This window comes from Hemitrygon akajei, chromosome 4, assembly GCF_048418815.1.
Source record: "Hemitrygon akajei chromosome 4, sHemAka1.3, whole genome shotgun sequence".
NCBI classification, from domain to species: domain Eukaryota; kingdom Metazoa; phylum Chordata; class Chondrichthyes; order Myliobatiformes; family Dasyatidae; genus Hemitrygon; species Hemitrygon akajei.
The window spans coordinates 56069536-56087454 of record NC_133127.1 but is presented as its reverse complement, the minus strand read 5'-3'; the positions used below and the strand labels follow the sequence as shown (position 1 = coordinate 56087454).

Below are 17919 nucleotides of genomic sequence, written 5' to 3'. Positions count from 1 at the left end.
AAGACCATCAGCAGAATGACAGGTACGGAGACTAACCACAGTAGGAGTTACAGGTCGGAAGGGCCACCTACCAGATAAAATAGACTCCTCCACCTGAAGATCTGCTAGTTCATCTGAGAGTACAGGTCCTGGAGTACTTAGTTTTACAAAGGAACCCTGAGGGATAGCAATAACCTGATGTCAGGTAGATTAGCCAAGGTCCATTAGTAGGCCTCCACTTGAACTGTAACTTTCACCAAGGTGGTGTTTTGTCATCACTTACATCAAGATGCAATGAAATTCCTTGCTTGTATGAAGTTCACAGAGTAAACACTATACATGGTAATAATTACTCAAGCAATACATACAGCGAGGAGAGCAAGACAACGGAATGGTGCATAGTATTGCAGTGGGAAAAGAATTACGAAGTGACAGTACAGAAGATGTAGGATTAAGGGTTCACAAAGGTACCTGCAGCACTAGGGAGGGGATATGAAAGAGGGTGATTGGATCAGAAGTCTGATAGTAGTGGGGAAGAAGCTGTCTTCAGCCTGTTTGTCATTCAGACTCCTGTATCTTCTCCTTTGAGGTAGAAAAGAGAAAAAGCAATGTCCAGGATGACAGGCATTGTTGATAATACTGTTAGGCTTACTGTTACAATGTACTGTATGGATTGATGTAGTGAGCCTATTGTGGACTGTGTTTACCATTCTCTGCAGGTTCAAACAGCCTAGAGCAGAGCAGCTGCCATACCAGACTGAGATGTAACCTGTTAGGATACTTCCTGTAGCTCGTCTGTAGAAATGTGTGAGAGAAATGCATCAATCTGTTTGATACATTTTATAAGTACATAGTATTCACAAGTCAATAAGCATTGAAGAGGTTCCAGATTTGAGGATTTTGACCCAAACACTGACAATTCCTTTCCTCCCACAGATGTTGCTTGACCTACTGTCTTCCAGCAGATTATTTGTTGTTATTGCTCAACCAAAGAAAACAACTAAAAAGATGATAACTTAGAATTGCTCTTCTTTAGGCTTCCATACGTGCATTGTTACTTATTTGACAAATTAGAACAATATACTGTATATTTCTGACCTTTACTGTGGGAATCTTTTGAATGATATTCTGTACTTCCAAGAAAGTGTAAATGTGCAAAGATACTTGATTTTCTGACTGTTTAGACCCAGAAGTACTTTTGCATCTAGTCCCATTTATAAACAATTGGAAAGTAATAGCCGCTTCATGCCAACATTCTGTTATTTTTGGAGCAGCAGGGGGAGTTGTCCTTTTAAAAATTCCTAAAACAAAATGCATTCTTATAATAAACGCTACGTGGGTTGGTGTCTGTTTTTCCAGAAATGCTTGGAGTATAAGAGTAGAAAAGAAACTGAGAGTGTAGAGAGAGGATTTTCAGCATTAAGAGAGGAGAGGGTGAAGCAGGAGCTGAGGGATGATAGGAAGATCTGTTTGGAGTGAGAGATGATGAGCTAATTGGTTATTACCCTCCAACTTTTTAACGTTATCCTTCATTCTGCCCATCTGATTTGTTCTACCCTTTCTTTTATCGTTCACTATCACCCCTAGTCTCCTGACTCTCAACTTTACCACCTCCCCCCCCCCCCCCCATTCTCCTCCACCTGGCTTCATCCAACTCTACCTCCCTCGCTTTAGAGGGTCCAACACTGATAAGTGTTGGGACATCGGGGACCTAGCCGGACTCGCCGGTCAGAGTTCAGGTAGTCCACCTCTTGCTGCAGCACATCCAGACATCCCTGGAGGGTGTGGGGTGGGGTCAATAGCTTCATCTGTTGGTTCAACAACCTGTTCACGTGTTCAGTCGGCCTCACCATCTGCGGGAAATAATGGATGTGAAACACCCATGAAATGCAGGCTCTTACAGGGGGAGGTGGCAAGGTGAAGGAATCCCTCCCTGCAAAAGGGCTTCTGCAGTCTCCTGAATCTCCTTGGTGCCTCCCAGGATCCTGTACTGTTCGGTGTTGTCTACCCTTGAGGGGAGTGGAATCACCCAAGGCTCCCATTTGGCCAATCCCACCAGTACCTTCTCCCAGGCTACCCCCAAATGCAAAATGACCCTTGTTTGCAGGGATCTAGCCCACAGCACATTCATACCCTGAATGCCCCGCCGAGACAGTCATGACTCCTGGCTGTCCTGGTCTGATGGCCGCCTGCAGGATGAATGGAATGGCCTAAAACCCTTTATCGTAGCCCTGCGTCCCCCACCAATAGTCGGGGTTACCTGGAGTCCGCATTCCCTTGGCACCGGTGTCCACATTCCCTTTAGCCCAATGCACCACAGAAGGAGGCCCTCAAGCTCCCTGGCCAGAAAAGCATCACTGACATATCCGCCATGAGCCCTGACCCCATCCCTATGTGAATGGGGTGGGAGGGCACCACCCACTGCCCAACCCTGCTGCTGCTGGAGACCCATTAGTGCCCTTTGCAGGGCCTTCATCAAGGGATATAAAACTACGACAATGAATGTTCAATCGCACTTCTAACTCAAACAGGTACTTTGTTAAGGCCCCACAAGTTACCCAACTATGATATTAACCATTCAAAAAGCGGGTACTTAACTAACTATGTGCAGAGGCCCTCCTTTCTGCAGCACACTTTCCCAGTGGTCCTTCAGCCTCGGTCACGACCCACTCTGAAGGGGAGGACTGAGCAAAATGAGAGCAAGGCTCTTGGATACTCTATTTTTGAACCCCAGGTGCCCAGAACCAGAAGCCAGTGCCATGCTGTGAAATCCAGTCCGTGGGAGAGAGCTGCCGCATTGTTCAAACGGGCACAGCAGAAGTGGCTTCTGAGCAGTTAACCCTTCATGTTATATCCCCTCAACCCCATTCTCATGGTTTCTCCCCATAACCTTTGACACCCTTACTAATCAAGATCAGGTGGGGTTAAAAAAGACACAGTGGTATAATAGAAGTACCAGTGGCAATGGATGACTGAGTGTTTAGGCATTATGGTTGGCATTACCATTTTAGATGCAAATTAGTATAAAATACAAAAGTTGATACAGTGGCCCAGTTTTTAATAACTGACATTCACTTTCACTGTAGTAACCTAAGAAAAACCTTTGAAGGATTTGACGTTCAAATTTCAATTGAAGCCCCAACTGGATTTAATGAGAAGTCAGGATCTAGTAGCAGCTTTGTTTCTCTTAAAGCATGCAATGGAGACATTAAAGTATAGCATGCACACTTCATGAAAAAGACAGCCCATCTGACACAGTTGACTAAGCCAACTATTCTTTAAAACTTACGTGATATTAAACGATGCAGCTGGATGCTTTTCTAGTTAGCTTACCAGAATCATTACTCAGTTAAGAAAATTAAACCAGACTATGGAATGAGATGCCATTTGCCAAGGCCCTACAACCTGACCAATATTTACTGCAAACAATCTGAATTTCAGAGCATGATGTTTTGGCAGCTCTATGTAACACCATGAATTAGTGAAATGGTTAAATTGAGGGATATCAATACACAGTACACAAATGTTTTCTTTGCAGAATTGATCATGTGTTTTTTTTTTGTAGCTGGTCATCTTGTAACTTAAAAGAATCTTCCTGAAACCCTACCAAAGTTAAACTTTGTTTTCCATGTGTGTAAGAGCTTGCTTTTAGTAGCAGTTGGAAGTTTGCCAATTCAAGTTAGCTACAGCAGCCATTGCTCTCTCAGTCCACCGGGATTCCAAATGGAGGGATACCACATCCTTCCTAGGTAACAAAGAAAGAGTGACTTGTACAAAGAAGTTAACTTTTTAAGCAAGGTACACACATTTAAATTTAGACAAAGTATTGGATGGGTGGATGGTTAATGCTCACCCAGCTCCTGACTTACTGCTTCTCTGGATTCATTCCTGTAAAGAGCAGTAAACCCTCCCTAAAAGGAATGGTCAAAACCAGAACTGCAGATGGATTCTAATCAAATTCTTTTTGGTTGAAGCATCATCATCTCATTTTTGAGCCATAATTCTCTTGAAATGAAGGTTAGCAATCCTTTGACGTTCTGAATAGTTTTTAATGTTTGAATGATTTGTCCACATGGACAGTACAAAGTATTTCCACATTTTGGGCTAATGATGTAACGGCAGAGATTTTTACCAACGAAAATAATATGAGGGAACTTATAATAAAAATGGAGGAGATTTAGATATTGGAGAAGTAAAAGAAATCATAAAGCACTTGCATTAGAATAGCTGGCTGTACTTAACGTTACTAAATCAGCGGATGGCAATGGAGTGCATCCTTGGTTGCTGAGGGGAATGAGGATGGAAGTTGCAGAGATGCTTGTAACTTCTCTTTTAATCATTCTCAGGTAAGTGGTGGTGTTAGATTATAGATTGACGATCTTTCACCATTTTTAAAAAAAGAAATGAAAAAATGAATCCATTGTCTACAAATGAGTCAGTGTAACAAACAGACAGACAGACAGACATACTTTATTGATCCCGAGGGAAATTGGGTTTCGTTACAGTCGCACCAACCAAGAATAGTGTAGAAATAGTATAGAAATATATATAGCAATATAAAACCATAAATAATTAAATAATAATAAGTAAATTATTCCAAGTGGAAATAAGTCCAGGACCAGCCTATTGGCTCAGGGTGTCTGACACTCTGAGGGAGGAGTTGTAAAGTTTGATGGCCACAGGCAGGAATGACTTCCTGTGACACTCAGTGTTGCATCTCGGTGGAATGAGTCTCTGGCTGAACGTACTCCTGTGCCTAACCAGTACATTATGGAGCGGATGGGAGACATTGTCCAAGATGGCATGCAACTTGGACAGCATCCTCTTTTCAGACACCGCCGTCAGAGAGTCCAGTTCCACCCCCACAACATCACTGGCCTTACGAATGAGTTTGTTGATTCTGTTGGTGTCTGCTACCCTCAGCCTGCTGCCCCAGCACACAACAGCAAACAGGATAGCACTGGCCACCACAGACTCGTAGAACATCCTCAGCGTCATCTGGCAGATGTTAAAGGACCTCAGTCTCCTCAGGAAGTAGAGACGGCTCTGACCCTTCTTGTAGACAGCCTCAGTGTTCTTTGACCAGTCCAGTTTATTGTCCATTCGTATCCCCAGGTATTTGTAATCCTCCACTATGTCCACACTGACCCCTTGGATGGAAACAGGGGTCACCGGTGCCTTAGCCCTCCTCAGGTCCACCACCAGCTCCTTAGTCTTTTTCACATTAAGCTGCAGATGATTCTGCTCACACCATGTGACAAAGTTCCCCACTGTAGCCCTGTTCTCCGCCTCATCTCGCTTGCTGATGCATCCAACTAACCACAGCAGTAGTGAATCTGCTTAAAAATACTGATCTGGAGCAAATTAATAGTCATTTGAACAAAATGAATTTGTTAAAATTGAATCATGCTTAACCAAATTGGAAATTAATTTTTCCAACTTGATTTCTCCAACTTCCTTTCCCTCTTCAATTCCCCACTCAGACCCCATCTCCTCAGCTGCCTATTACTTCCCCCTGCTGCCCCACATCCAGTGTGCCTTCTTTCAAGGTCCACTGTCCTGTCCTATCAAGTTCCTTCTTCTCTAGCCTTTTACCTTTTCCATCAATCAACTCCCAGCTTCTTACTTCATCATCCCTCCCCCACCCACCCGCTTCACCTATCACCTTCTAGCTTGTCCTCCTTCCTCTGCCCCCTCACCTCCTTATTCAGGCATCTTCTCCCTTCCCTTCCAGTCGTGAAGGGTCTCCATAGACGTTGCCTGCCCTTCCGAGTTCCTCCAGCATTTTGTGCATGTTGCTCTGGCTTTTCAGCATCTGCAGATCTCTTGTGTTTTTGAAAATGTATTTGTTGGGTTAACAGTTGATGAAGAACAATGCAGTTAATGTTGTGCACACGTTTACGGACTTTCAAAATGTACTTGATAAAGTGCTATGTAATATGCTGATCATTGAAGTTGAAGCTTATGCAATAAAAAGTAGCTGAGGCAGCATGGTTGTGAAATTGGCTTAATGTCAGCAGTGAGTCATGATGAATGGCTGCTTTTCAAACTGGAGAAAGGTAAACAGTGTTTCCCAGGGGCCTGTACTAGGACCACTGCTGTTCCTCATACATATTCATGTCTTGGGACTAGTGTGTACAAGGCCCCTTCCAGAATCTGCAGACAATAGAAAACTTGGAATTGTGGATAGTTTAGAAATAGATAAAGAGAATATACACAGGGTGATCGAAGAGGAAGACATAGTAAATCAAATATAACAGAAGTAGTAATAGTTTGAGGGAAGGCCGTGTAATGCAAAGGGTAAAATTCTGAAAGGAGTAAAAGAATACAGAGATCTCAGTAGTTATGTACAAAAATATTTGAAAGTGGCAAGTTAAGCTGTGAAAATTATTTTAAAAATAGACCAAAAAATCTTAGTGATCAAAAGCAAGGAAATTCTGTTGAACCTCTATAAAGCACTAGTTTTGCTGTTGCTAGGAAATTGCATCACTTCTGGTTAAACTACGATGAGATGGATGTGAAAATTCTAATCTGTGAGCGAAATATAATTAATGGAGTGGTTATGGGGATGTGAGATTTCAATTGTGTGGATAGTCTGGAGTAGCTGAGGCTGTTCCCCCTGAAGGGAAATTATTTAACTGCTGTATTCGAAACATAAAGGGCAGAATAGTAAAGAAAGCTGATTGTTCCTTTTCACTCCCTGCATTTGGACATTTACCAAGTGTAACAAATTGGAAGATCTGTCTTATTGAGTCATGCTGAGATGAGTTCCTAGACTCAATCCTACTATAAAGATAGGTGCTAAACAAAAAACAGTTTCTGGTCCATGTGTTAGTCTAAACACTTTATTTTCATAATTGGATTGCAATGTTGATGGTGGGAGAGATGGGATGCACATCCACAACTTACCCTCCCAAGCAAGAAACACATGGGAAGCAATGACAAGGTAGAGGGAATGGATAGGGAGAACTAAGCTGTCTGAAAAGGAAATAAAATGCCACACTGTGGTAAATCATGGGATCTTCTGAATAGTCAAATAAAAATTCTTTAATCACCATAAAAACTGCAGATGCTGGAAATCTGAAATAAAATCAGAAAATGATGGAATTGATCATCCACAGAAAAGAAAAACAGTTAAACCACAATCCATCCTCAGAAATAGGAAAGAGAGAAAAACAGATCGCAAACACAAATTAAAATTCTCCTTGATTTTAAACTCATGATGTACGATGAGTATTTATTTTTTTCCTTTGCTTTGGAGTGCCAGTGGTGGTGTTTTGTAAGTTTTACACTAACTTTGTGATGCACCATCAATAACTCACTCTGAGACGTAAAGGTGAGGTATTGGCTTTTATTGACTGGAAGAAGGAACAAGCAGTGATTGACCACCATACTACATCCTGGAGACAGAGAGGCCGGGCTCAGACCGCAATCACCTTCATCCAGGGGTCTGTGGGCCGAGCCACAGGAGCAGTCAGCAGGGGGCGTGTCCAGACAGGTATATGTAGTTCACCACACTTTGTTTTCTTTTTTCCCAGATGGATGAGATTAAAGGCAAAGACAGAGTCATCCTTGCCCTGGAAAAGGATCTTGGGGTTCAAGCAGGCCACACACAGAAGCTAATTCTGCAGAAGGAAGCCCTTGATGAGCAGTTAGTGCAAGTGAAAGAGGCAGAGCGATACCATAGCAGTCCCAAGCGAGAATTCCCCAGTGCTGCTGGGGACACCTCAGAACCAGCAGCTAACCACGTAAGAACTATTACCTATTTTGTTTTGATATTCTGAACAATGTTGCTTGTTGGTAACCTGAAAATAATACTCATTGTGTTGGTAAATCTACTGGACAAACAATTCCCTTGGCAAATTGGTTCTAGCTATAGATTTACAAATTAATAATCTATTCTTGGCATTGAGATTAATCTATTCAATATAATCCTAAAATTTTCTTCACTCTTACAATGCTTATGTGCTGGGAAAAGTACATGTTAAGTCTGTGAGTTAGCATCCAAGTTCATTTGAACTTCCACCTCATTAATCTTTGCTGTGACATCTTTCGTTACAAGTCTTTTCTCTGCATACCATCTGCCCAACCTTTTACGAGTACAAATAGCTCTGAATGTGGTGTTAGCTTGCTAAGAGCTGATGAAAAGAGTAAAACCACGTTCACTGTTTAAACTCTTGGAGAGAAAATCTTTGACAATCATGACTGCATCCTTAATGGGTGGTTATATGGACAGGTATCATTCTTCAAGTTTCTTAGAGCCAAACTGGAAACAAAGGAATTGCTGCAGCAGATACCTAGCTCCAGATATTTTTAAATTGCCTTCAAAATTGTAAGTAGTAAATGTCTAAACTAGTGAATATCAGTTTTGAATTATGCTACATATCATGACAGAAGGCATAGAGTCTGGTGCTAATACATATTTTTAGAATAATAACATTTGTAGTTTATCAATTAATAATCAGCAAAGATTTTGTAGTCTTTTCAAATATCTTGTATTATTTGCAGATTAAACCATTAAAGGAGCAGTATTCATTAAAGGGGAACTGTAGTGTCAGGGTAAGTACAATGAACAAAGTGTACTTACCTTTACATTAGTCCTTTAGCATCTGAAGTAAGTATTTGAATGACATGTACTTATCTCTACATTGACCCTTTAATGTAGGCTTAAGTGCAAGAAACGATGCGTATGATCTACATATACTGTTTATGCCAGGATGGTGCGTAGATGTGTATCTAACACAATATTTCTTACTCCAGTGCAGATTGATTATCTTTTGCGATTAATAATCGCCGAGCTGCTCTGGCAATCTCCTGCCACAAGTGGAGATTCAACTTGTGCTTCTTGTTTGCCTGAAAGCCTCTTGCAAATCCCCAGAGAGGAAGAGTCAGAAAGAGAGCACCTTCCTTACATTGAAGGAATCTAAACTTTTAGTTCTCCTGTACGTTCAGTAGCATTAATGAAGAGCACAAGTTCTGAGAGAAGCCTGTCTCCAATCCTCATGTTGGAGATTTGGGAGGGAAATGTAAATTAACAAATTAAAATTATGCATATAGTTTCAAGCACTATAACTTAGCTCATACCCTTTGATGGCCTCGTCCCTGTTGCCATATCCGGGGTAGCTTATTGTTCTGCAATAAAATTACTCTTTCTGTCATTTAAAGTGATTTGATGATTATATTAGCAATTCATCTGTGAAATTAAATATATTTTCAAAGTGGAAGATTTATTTTAAAAATAATATTCAAATAATGGATGTTTTAATTCTTTTAATCAAAAGTGAAGGATGATGAATGGTAGATGAGTAGGATGCCGTCTCACACCTCTGAGTGAAGGTCACGTGTTCTTTGTGCAGTCAAATGTGTTTACTCCAGGTGTGCTGGTTTCTTCCAATATTCCAAAGACTTCTGAATTTGTCTCTGCAGCTTGCCCTCAGCATTCACGTAAATGGTGGAATTTGGGGAAATGGATAGGAATGTGGGTAGAAAAAGCTGGGATTGGCTTATATTTGTGCTTGGTGACATAAACCTAACAGGCCACAGTGCTAGTTTCTGTACATGATTCTGTGATTTGAATCTTTCTGCTTCCTCACCAGTGTAACATGCAATAATCCAGTCTTAATAAGGATTTTGAGTGTGTGTATTTAGATTTCTGAGTTGCTGTACTAAACTTACAGTTCTTGTCAGCTTCCATTGGTTCCCCACCATCCAATGCATTAATTCCTGCTTCTCTCGCAGCGTATACTTTCCTGATGTGTTTTTTCTGACCTACTGGGTCTTCCCCTCTACTTATCATTAACAAAACGTGTGGTCTTCATATCCTCCATTTTAGAGAATTAGGCATCCTAACTTCTTTGAGTTCTACATTTTCTGCTTTAACAGATCTTCCTAAAGACTCACCTGATGATCTTTGTTCAATTATCAGCCTTAGCTAATCTCTTCATGCATGGATTTCATTGCCCTTCATTAGATGCCTTAATTAGGACATAACCAAGTGATTGTGTTTTTTTTTAAAGTTTGTCTCTTTAACTCCAATTTATAATCTATTTAAAAAATATTTTGTTACCCTGCAAGGTCAGTATTAATTTTCTACAGGTAAATGACTGAGTTACACCCATGACTAGTTACACCCATGACAGTCAGGATACATTTCAGTTAGGCAGTATCCACCTTGTAGAAAGAGGTAATACCCATATTTCTTATTGCTAATTTACCTATTATGTACATGCTATATTTCAAATATATTGAAGTGATATTCTTACTTCCAAGGGTAGTGAAGCCCATTGCATTACAAGAGCTATTTATCATTTAGGTTGCTTAGCCTTGAATTTAACAGTCTAGAAATTTGATCAAATAATATGAATTGCTGGTTTACCATTGCTTTGCTTCAGAAATTCAGCCAGCTCTTCCTAGAGTGAGCAATATTCGTATTTCTTATCTCAAGTCTTATAGTTGTACAGCATGGCTCACCAGCTCTGCACCAACCATCAAGCACCTGTTGAACTCGTTGTACACAAATCCCATTTTGACCTCCCTACATTCCTGAAACAAATTCCATATCAGGTGCCTATCAAATTGTGACACTGCATGTAATTCTTCCTTGCATAGTTTTATTCCATGTGTTCCCTGGCCTTATGACCTTCCTTCTCCGATCTACTCCTTCATCCAAGCAACCAATGATCCCACCCTAAATTGCTGCTCAATCAACTCGAACATAGTGATCTCAGTTCTTCCACCAATACCAACAGATTCTCTACATTGAAGAATGGTAGTTAATGGATAAATTATTAGGTCAACAGCATGAAATCTGGGGCATTGATTCAGAAACATGGGTTTGAATTTCATCATTTCAGCTGAGTAATCTAAATTCAAATAACTAAATATATATAGGATATATAAATACGGTTAGTCTCAGTACGTCAATCTACTGAATTGTCATCAAATCTCTTCAGGTTTGACAGCAACCTCTAAGGACATAAACCTAACTTTCTCCCTATGTGACTCAATATCAAACATTTTTAACAGTCTTTCCATCTAAGGCTATTGGATTTGGAAAAGAAACAGTGGGATTACCAGCAATGCCCAGCCCATAAGAAAGAATGCATTTAAAACCACATAATTCCCACATGACCACATGTAAGCCCTGATTTCCAGCCACCACAATTTCTCACCTAATCACTGACTCAACCTAGTCTGGAGCTAGGTCTGTTACCTGATTGCAGATACCTCCTCATCCCAGGCGCTAGTCCAGACCATCAGGCCATCTCCACTGCCCCAGATGCCCCAGAGTCATGAGCTATAAGGAGAGGTTGGACAAACTTGTGTTGTTTTCTCTGGAGTGGCAGATGTTGAGGGGAGATCTGATAGAGGTTAATAAGATTATGTAGGCCATAGATAGAGTTGATAGAATCTTTTTCCCCAGGGTCAAAATGTCTAATACCAGAGCACTTTTATTTAAGGTGAGAGGGAGTAATTTCACCTGCAGCAACTATCCATAACCAAAATGATTATAAGTGTGTCATGCAGGGACCATACGTTTCACTCATTCATGCACAAGAAGAATAAATTTTGTGAAATCTTTCACAATGTCTTTTGGGAGGAGGGGTAGGGCATTCAGTCACTCTAACCATTTCTGCTATGTCATTAGATCTGTAGCTCAACTCTGATCAGTTTCTATGAGTTCACAATGCTGGAGTATATCCTCTGATTTGTAAACATGCAACAAGTTAAGCAACCAATTTGGTATAAAAATGGAACCAGAAATTCTGGTGATGAATTTCCAAGCACAAATGCGTTTTAGTACAAGCAACCAGGTTTGGATTTCTCTTTCCTTACGTATTCTTCATTCTCTCAGCCAACAAAAATGTATGAATCTCAGCACTTTTTTTTGCGACTGAAACTTGTCATTTATTTGAATCACAAGGAGATCTAGAATATTGCTGCACTTATTCCCAAAGTGCAGCATAGTGACCTGTGGTCATGATAGCACATCCCTTGATACCTTAACACCTCTCAAACAATCCTTACAAATGTTAAAATAACAACCATCCTATAGATAAATTCACTAAGACAAACAAGCAATGTACTAATCTATCCAATCCAGTACTGTAATAGAGAGTACTGGATTGGACAGATAATCTGTGTCTAGATAATTAGGCAAAGTAACATTTTTCATACTGACAGCAAAGATTCCCAAATGAGTTCCATTATAATTGGGTACAATGAAATTGACAGAATAAGCCTAATTCCTTATCCCAGTCTCAGAAAGGTACTTCTTACAGTAGCTTCAAGATCTAACGTTGTCCACATCAGTCACTGTTATGCCCGCTTGGGTCAGGGTCTTTGTTAGGGGGAGAATTAACGAGTGAGCCTATGCCTTGTGGGGATTGGATGATTGGAGTTCATTTTATTTAAAACATGAGATGCAAAATTACTTTCTGATGGTGTGTAATGCTAAATAGGAGAAGGTAAGAATTCATCTGTCTCAAGAGATGGGCTTGTGACGTCAGCTTGAAACTAACTACCTGTAGCTGCAAAAGGGATTCATGCAAAGTATCTTCCGGGAGTGGTCCGAAGGTGATTCTAAAGAAAGTAGAAGGAAGTTGGAAGAATTGACTACCAATGTGATGATATTTGCCTTGGAGCCACTATTTACTTACTTGTGACACAGAAGGAGGCCATTTTGCCCATCAAGTCCATGCTAGCTTCCAAACAGCAGTCACATCAGTCTTATTACTCACCTAGGAATTTTGCTGCAGCCCTGCAATGTTTTCCATTTCACGTGCCAAGAGGACTACTCAATTTTATAAGGTTTAAGGATAAAGGGGAAGCCTTTTAGGATCGAGATGAGGAAAAACTTCTTCACATGGAGAGTGGCGAATCTGTGGAATTCTCTGCCACAGTAAACAGTTGAGGTCGGTTCATTGGCTATATTTAAGAGGAAGTTAGATATGGCCCTTGTGGCTAAAGGGATCACGGGGTATGGAGAGAAAGCAGGTACAGGGTTCTGAGTTGGATGATCAGCCATGATCATACTGAATGGCGGTGCAGGCTCAAAGGGCCGAATGGCCTACACCTGCACCTATTTTCTATGTTTCTATGTTTAATCACAGATTAAGGGCATTATAGGATAGCAATGCATTTGCTGGCCATCACTGGCTAACCTTCAGAACGTGGTGATGATGCAAACTTTGCACTTCACTGGCTTCTCTGTTTGTTCCCTGTTGGAGTCACACATAGACTGAACTGGATCAGGTCAACCCTTCTTAATGATGTGTTAGTGAGCTAGAAGAGAACCTTACAGAAATCTGATCATGCCTTTTAATTGCTGAATGTAACAACTTTGTTTTTAAAACATAGGACATAGAATAGTACAGCACAGTACAGGCCCTTCAGCCCACAATGTTATGCTGATCCTTAAACCCTGCCTCCCATATAACTCCCCACCTTAAATTCCTCCATATACCTGTCTAGTAGTCTCTTAAATTTCACTGGTGTATCTGCCTCCACCACTGACTCAGGCAGTGCATTGCACGCACCAACCACTCTGAGTATTTTATTTGTTGTTGCTGGCAGAATTCAAATTTACAACTGTGGATCATTGGTCTTGGCCTATGGATCAATATTTCAGTAAAAAAGAATAACAAGTATGCTGCCGTACGTATCCTTAGTGCGCCAATATCATCCTCCTTTATTTGGCACCTTACTGTGTAGGTTTCTTTGCAATGGGCATCAAGTCAAGTTGAGTTTATTGTGATGTGTCCACGTATGGTGAGGTTCGGGTACATCTACTCCCGGCAAAGCTTTTTGTGACAAACTTGCTGCTCAGTCTGTGCACTTTAAGCACTGTGATATTTAAGCAGTCATTTGTTGTCCCAGTAGCAGTTTATGGTGGTTCTATTGTCTGTTTAAGGTGGTTGCTAGGGTTGAATGAAAAATTGCCTGATGTAGTAGAGGATATTGTTCCAGTTTCTTTCTGATACAGCCATTATAAAACAAAACTGGTCCAAATTGTCATGAATGTGTACATAGAAAATAGATACAACTAGGATTAACGTCTCCATTTCCCCTTCCTCCTTCCACTCAGAGTTTGCTTACAGGATGGTCTGTTTTTTGACTTTAAACAGTTTCTGAGCCCAGCAGAAGGATCTATAGTATATAAGCAACTGTCCCTTCCCTTTTAATTAATAGAAGCTTGATTTGAAAATGATAAAATACAAACCATTTTTATGTAACCATATTAACATGTGTACTGATCATTAATCTTGGAAAGAGCACACGCAGTATGAATTGGTATAACTGAGATCACTGAAGCAGCTTAAAAGTATGAAATGATTAATGTTAATTGTGAGTGCTGATTGCCTTTCTTGGGTCTGGCAAATGTACATGGATCACTGAGAAACCTCTTTGTATTTACAACTTCCAAAAGTTGATATACAGGTGTCCCCCACTTTATGAATGTTCACTTTACGCCACTTCACTTTTACAAAAGACCTACATTAGTAACCTGTTTTCGCATTACAAAGAGGATTTTCGCTTTTACGAAAAAATGTTCCCATATAAATTAATGGTTCTTTGCTTTACGCCATTTCGGCTTAAGAAAGGTTTCATAAGAATGTTCTACCTTTGTAAAGTGGGGGCGGGGGGGACACCTGTATTTGTTTTGTTAACAGAAACATAATATGATTTCTCTTTGTCAACTTTGATTTAGGAGCCACCTCTGGATGAAAGGGATGTGCGACGTTTTCAGTTAAAGATCGCTGAATTGAATGCTGTGATTCGTAAGCTGGAAGACAGAAATACTTTGCTGGCGGATGAAAGGAACGAACTGGTAAACTCAATAACATGTCTTTCATTCACTTTAGGAAATGAATACATCTTGCAGCTATCTTACACTGGAGCAAAAAAAAGACATTCCAACTGAAGGAAAATTAAGAATTTGAAATCCATTCAGTTGCAAGGTAGTTATTTTATGTAATATTTGGATAATAAAGCAATCATTGCTACTGCCCAACAGCTTCAGAGATCCCAGTTTGATTCTGACCACGCTTGCTGCCAAGTGAAGCCTATACATTTTCTGTGAGTACTTAGGTTTTCATCAGGTCCTCTAGTTTCTTCTCAAATCTTAAAGATGTGCTTATAGATAATTTGGCTGCTGTGAATTATCCATTGGTGTGGGTAAATGGGGAAAAAATCAAAGGGAGTTGCTGGACTGGAAATAAGGAAAAGGGTGATGGGATTTTGGGAATTCAATTGCCAGGACACAGCTTGGGTATAATGGGCTCAATAGTTCCCTGTATCCTAGTACGTAAAATAAGATTAATTGCAGACAGTGAGCACTGTCAAAACCTTTCAATTCATTGTATGGTAGAAAGTTTTTTTTTGTGACAGGTTCCTCCAGGTGACTTTGAATTATTTTTCCAGTTGAAACGTGTACGAGAGACGGAGAGCCAGTTGAAACCACTCGTAGAGAAAAACAAACGGCTAACGAAGAAGAATGAGGATATCATGCATTCTGTACAGAGGATGGAAGATAAGCTGAAAACATTGACCAGAGAACATGCTGAAATGGTATATGTTGCAAATCCATGTCAGTTGTCTCTTTTTTATACAATTGAGGCCTCATTTTAATTTCCACTCTGATTGTGACTGACAAAATAATGGTGCAGCTCTTAGCTTTTACTGTTAATTATGCAATAATGTTGCAGTAGCTTCAGATAACTGGTAGATGTGCAGTTAAACATGAAATTGCAGACCTCCACAGTCACCAGACTAAAAGCGGCATCAAATCAGATTGCTCACAATTGAAATTAATTGAAAGTGAAGACGTTGCCATGGTAGATGTTACCACTAAAAATTTGTCTTAACAGTGTGAAAGTTCAGGCGTTATTGCCTCAAACTTTGGTACAATAATCTTTTGTTTGCCTACCAGAAGGAAAAGTTAGCATCACAAGGACAACTCAGACGACATACATCACTGAATGATCTGAGCCAAGGTCAAGATGAGCAAGAAATGGAATTCTTGAGACTCCAGGTTGTAGAGCAACAGCATATTATTGATGATTTAACAATGGTGAGATATTTTGTAATTCTATGTATCTATGCAGAATGAATTTTAGCTGCTGGTAGTGTAATATTACTGACTCATTTTGAACTTCTTAACATGTAGTTCATAAAATTTCCCAGTCAAAATTCTTTCTTCAGTTCATCAGTTTGATTTTTGAATTAAGTGCAGTTTAATTTCAGCCTGTAAGGCAAATTTATTCCATATTTTGGTCAATAAATCAGAAGTCAGATGTTAAAATTGGTGAGTAGAAAGTATGCAATTTTATCATGTCTGCATTCTACATGCAGGGATAAGATTGGGCTGCAAAATGGACTGTAAGTGTGCATTGATAAAGCATGCTTGCCTGGTAGTGAGATGGGGCCCTTTTTGTCAGATCTGTTAGGTAGAGTCAGGTCCTCAGTCCTACCACAAGCTGCCTATAAGATGATTGCAATGTAGATGAGATGGTAGTCCACCTCCTTACTGAATGTGCATTTGTCAAGAAAGTCTGGAAAGAGATGAATTATCCTGTTGAGGTATGCTCTGATTGTGTTTACAGTGGGCTATAACAAAGGGATGCATACTGACACAAGCAATAAATACTGCTGGAAGGTCATATTGGTTAAGGGGACACTATGGTCTGCCTGAAACCTAATGGTGTTACAGTGTAGTGAGCTGTGTACAAGAGATTGCTGCAGATTGGCATATTCCAAGGTGCAGGAGAAGGTGCCTTGGAACACACTGAAAGCCAGTGCAGCTACCACAAGTACTCTGTGGAGAAAGACCACAGTGTAAAGACTTACCACCGGTGGACATGTGGGGGCTGGTTCCAGTATAACAGTCCCTCAGTTACTGTATGGCTGCCTCCTTTAACGGGCAATCATGGTTGTTGTTGATGTGTGGTAGGAAAATGTATTGAATTGGTGGAATTATGAATAAAGGGAAAAACATGAATAAAGTATTGATTTCTAACAAAAGATGTTTATATAGCAAAATAAATGGCTTACAGGCTGATATCTTCTTATTTCTGACTTATTAGTGGAACCTATTGCAAGTGATTTAACTGATAGATTCATCACAATTGATCCCTAATGGTTGCTATTGAAGTTTTCAATTAATTAAATTAATCATTCATTTTAGATCTATACACTTCTGTTGCAATTTTATTTTATTTTTTGTTTCCTGCAGGAGCGGGAGAGATTTTTACGCTCTAAGAAATACAAAAGAAGAAGCACAAAGCCCCACAAGGTAAAATGGCCAAGTCCCAGAGTTACAGCTTTTGGCAAATTGAAATAAGTCAAAACAAAAAAGGGGCTGAGTAGAAGCAATTCTCTGAGCTTTAACAAATCTTTCCAAAGTTTTAAATTCCACTGTAAATGTATACATTTATTTTTGAGGGTGTAATTTATGAATTTATTTATTGAGGTACAGCATTGAATGGGCTCTTTGAACCATTCCTTCCAGCAACCCCTGATTAACCCTAGCCTAATCACAGGAAAATTTACATTATACAATTAACCTGCGAACTGGCACGTCTTTGGACTGTGGGAGGAAAGCGGAGAACTTGGAGAAAACCTGCACGTTCCACGGGGAGGACATACAGGTTCCTTATTGATAATGTCCAAACTGAACGGCGATGACTGAACTGTAATGGCATCACGCTAACCGCTACACTACAGTGGTACTACCATAGGGTATAGGCATTGTTTGGAAGGTCAGCATTTAATTCCTTCTACACCTATTCCTAACTGTGCTACATGTTATTTCAAAGGACAGTTAAAGGTCATCCACATTGATGGGTCTGCATTCATATACGGTATAGGGCAGATCCCAGAAATATAGTGGTATTTGTAAACTGGATGGGTTTTTACAACAATTACTGATGCCATGACTTG

General features: G+C 40.2%; 1 protein-coding gene across 5 annotated transcripts in view; it reads left to right on the top strand.

Annotated features, from left to right (window-relative positions):
• Positions 1-17919, top strand: part of LOC140726365 (janus kinase and microtubule-interacting protein 1-like) — a 395420-nt gene that overhangs the window by 253068 nt on the left and 124433 nt on the right. For 4 of the 5 annotated variants that reach the window (XM_073042649.1, XM_073042647.1, XM_073042648.1 and 1 more), the window contains 6 exons: positions 7518-7727; positions 8488-8538; positions 14690-14809; positions 15403-15549; positions 15911-16051; positions 17213-17272. In XM_073042649.1, the coding sequence (XP_072898750.1) occupies positions 7518-7727; positions 8488-8538; positions 14690-14809; positions 15403-15549; positions 15911-16051; positions 17213-17272 (729 nt within the window). The remainder of the gene's footprint in view (positions 1-7517; positions 7728-8487; positions 8539-14689; positions 14810-15402; positions 15550-15910; positions 16052-17212; positions 17273-17919) is intronic. The other variant, XM_073042651.1, reaches the window with a different exon arrangement.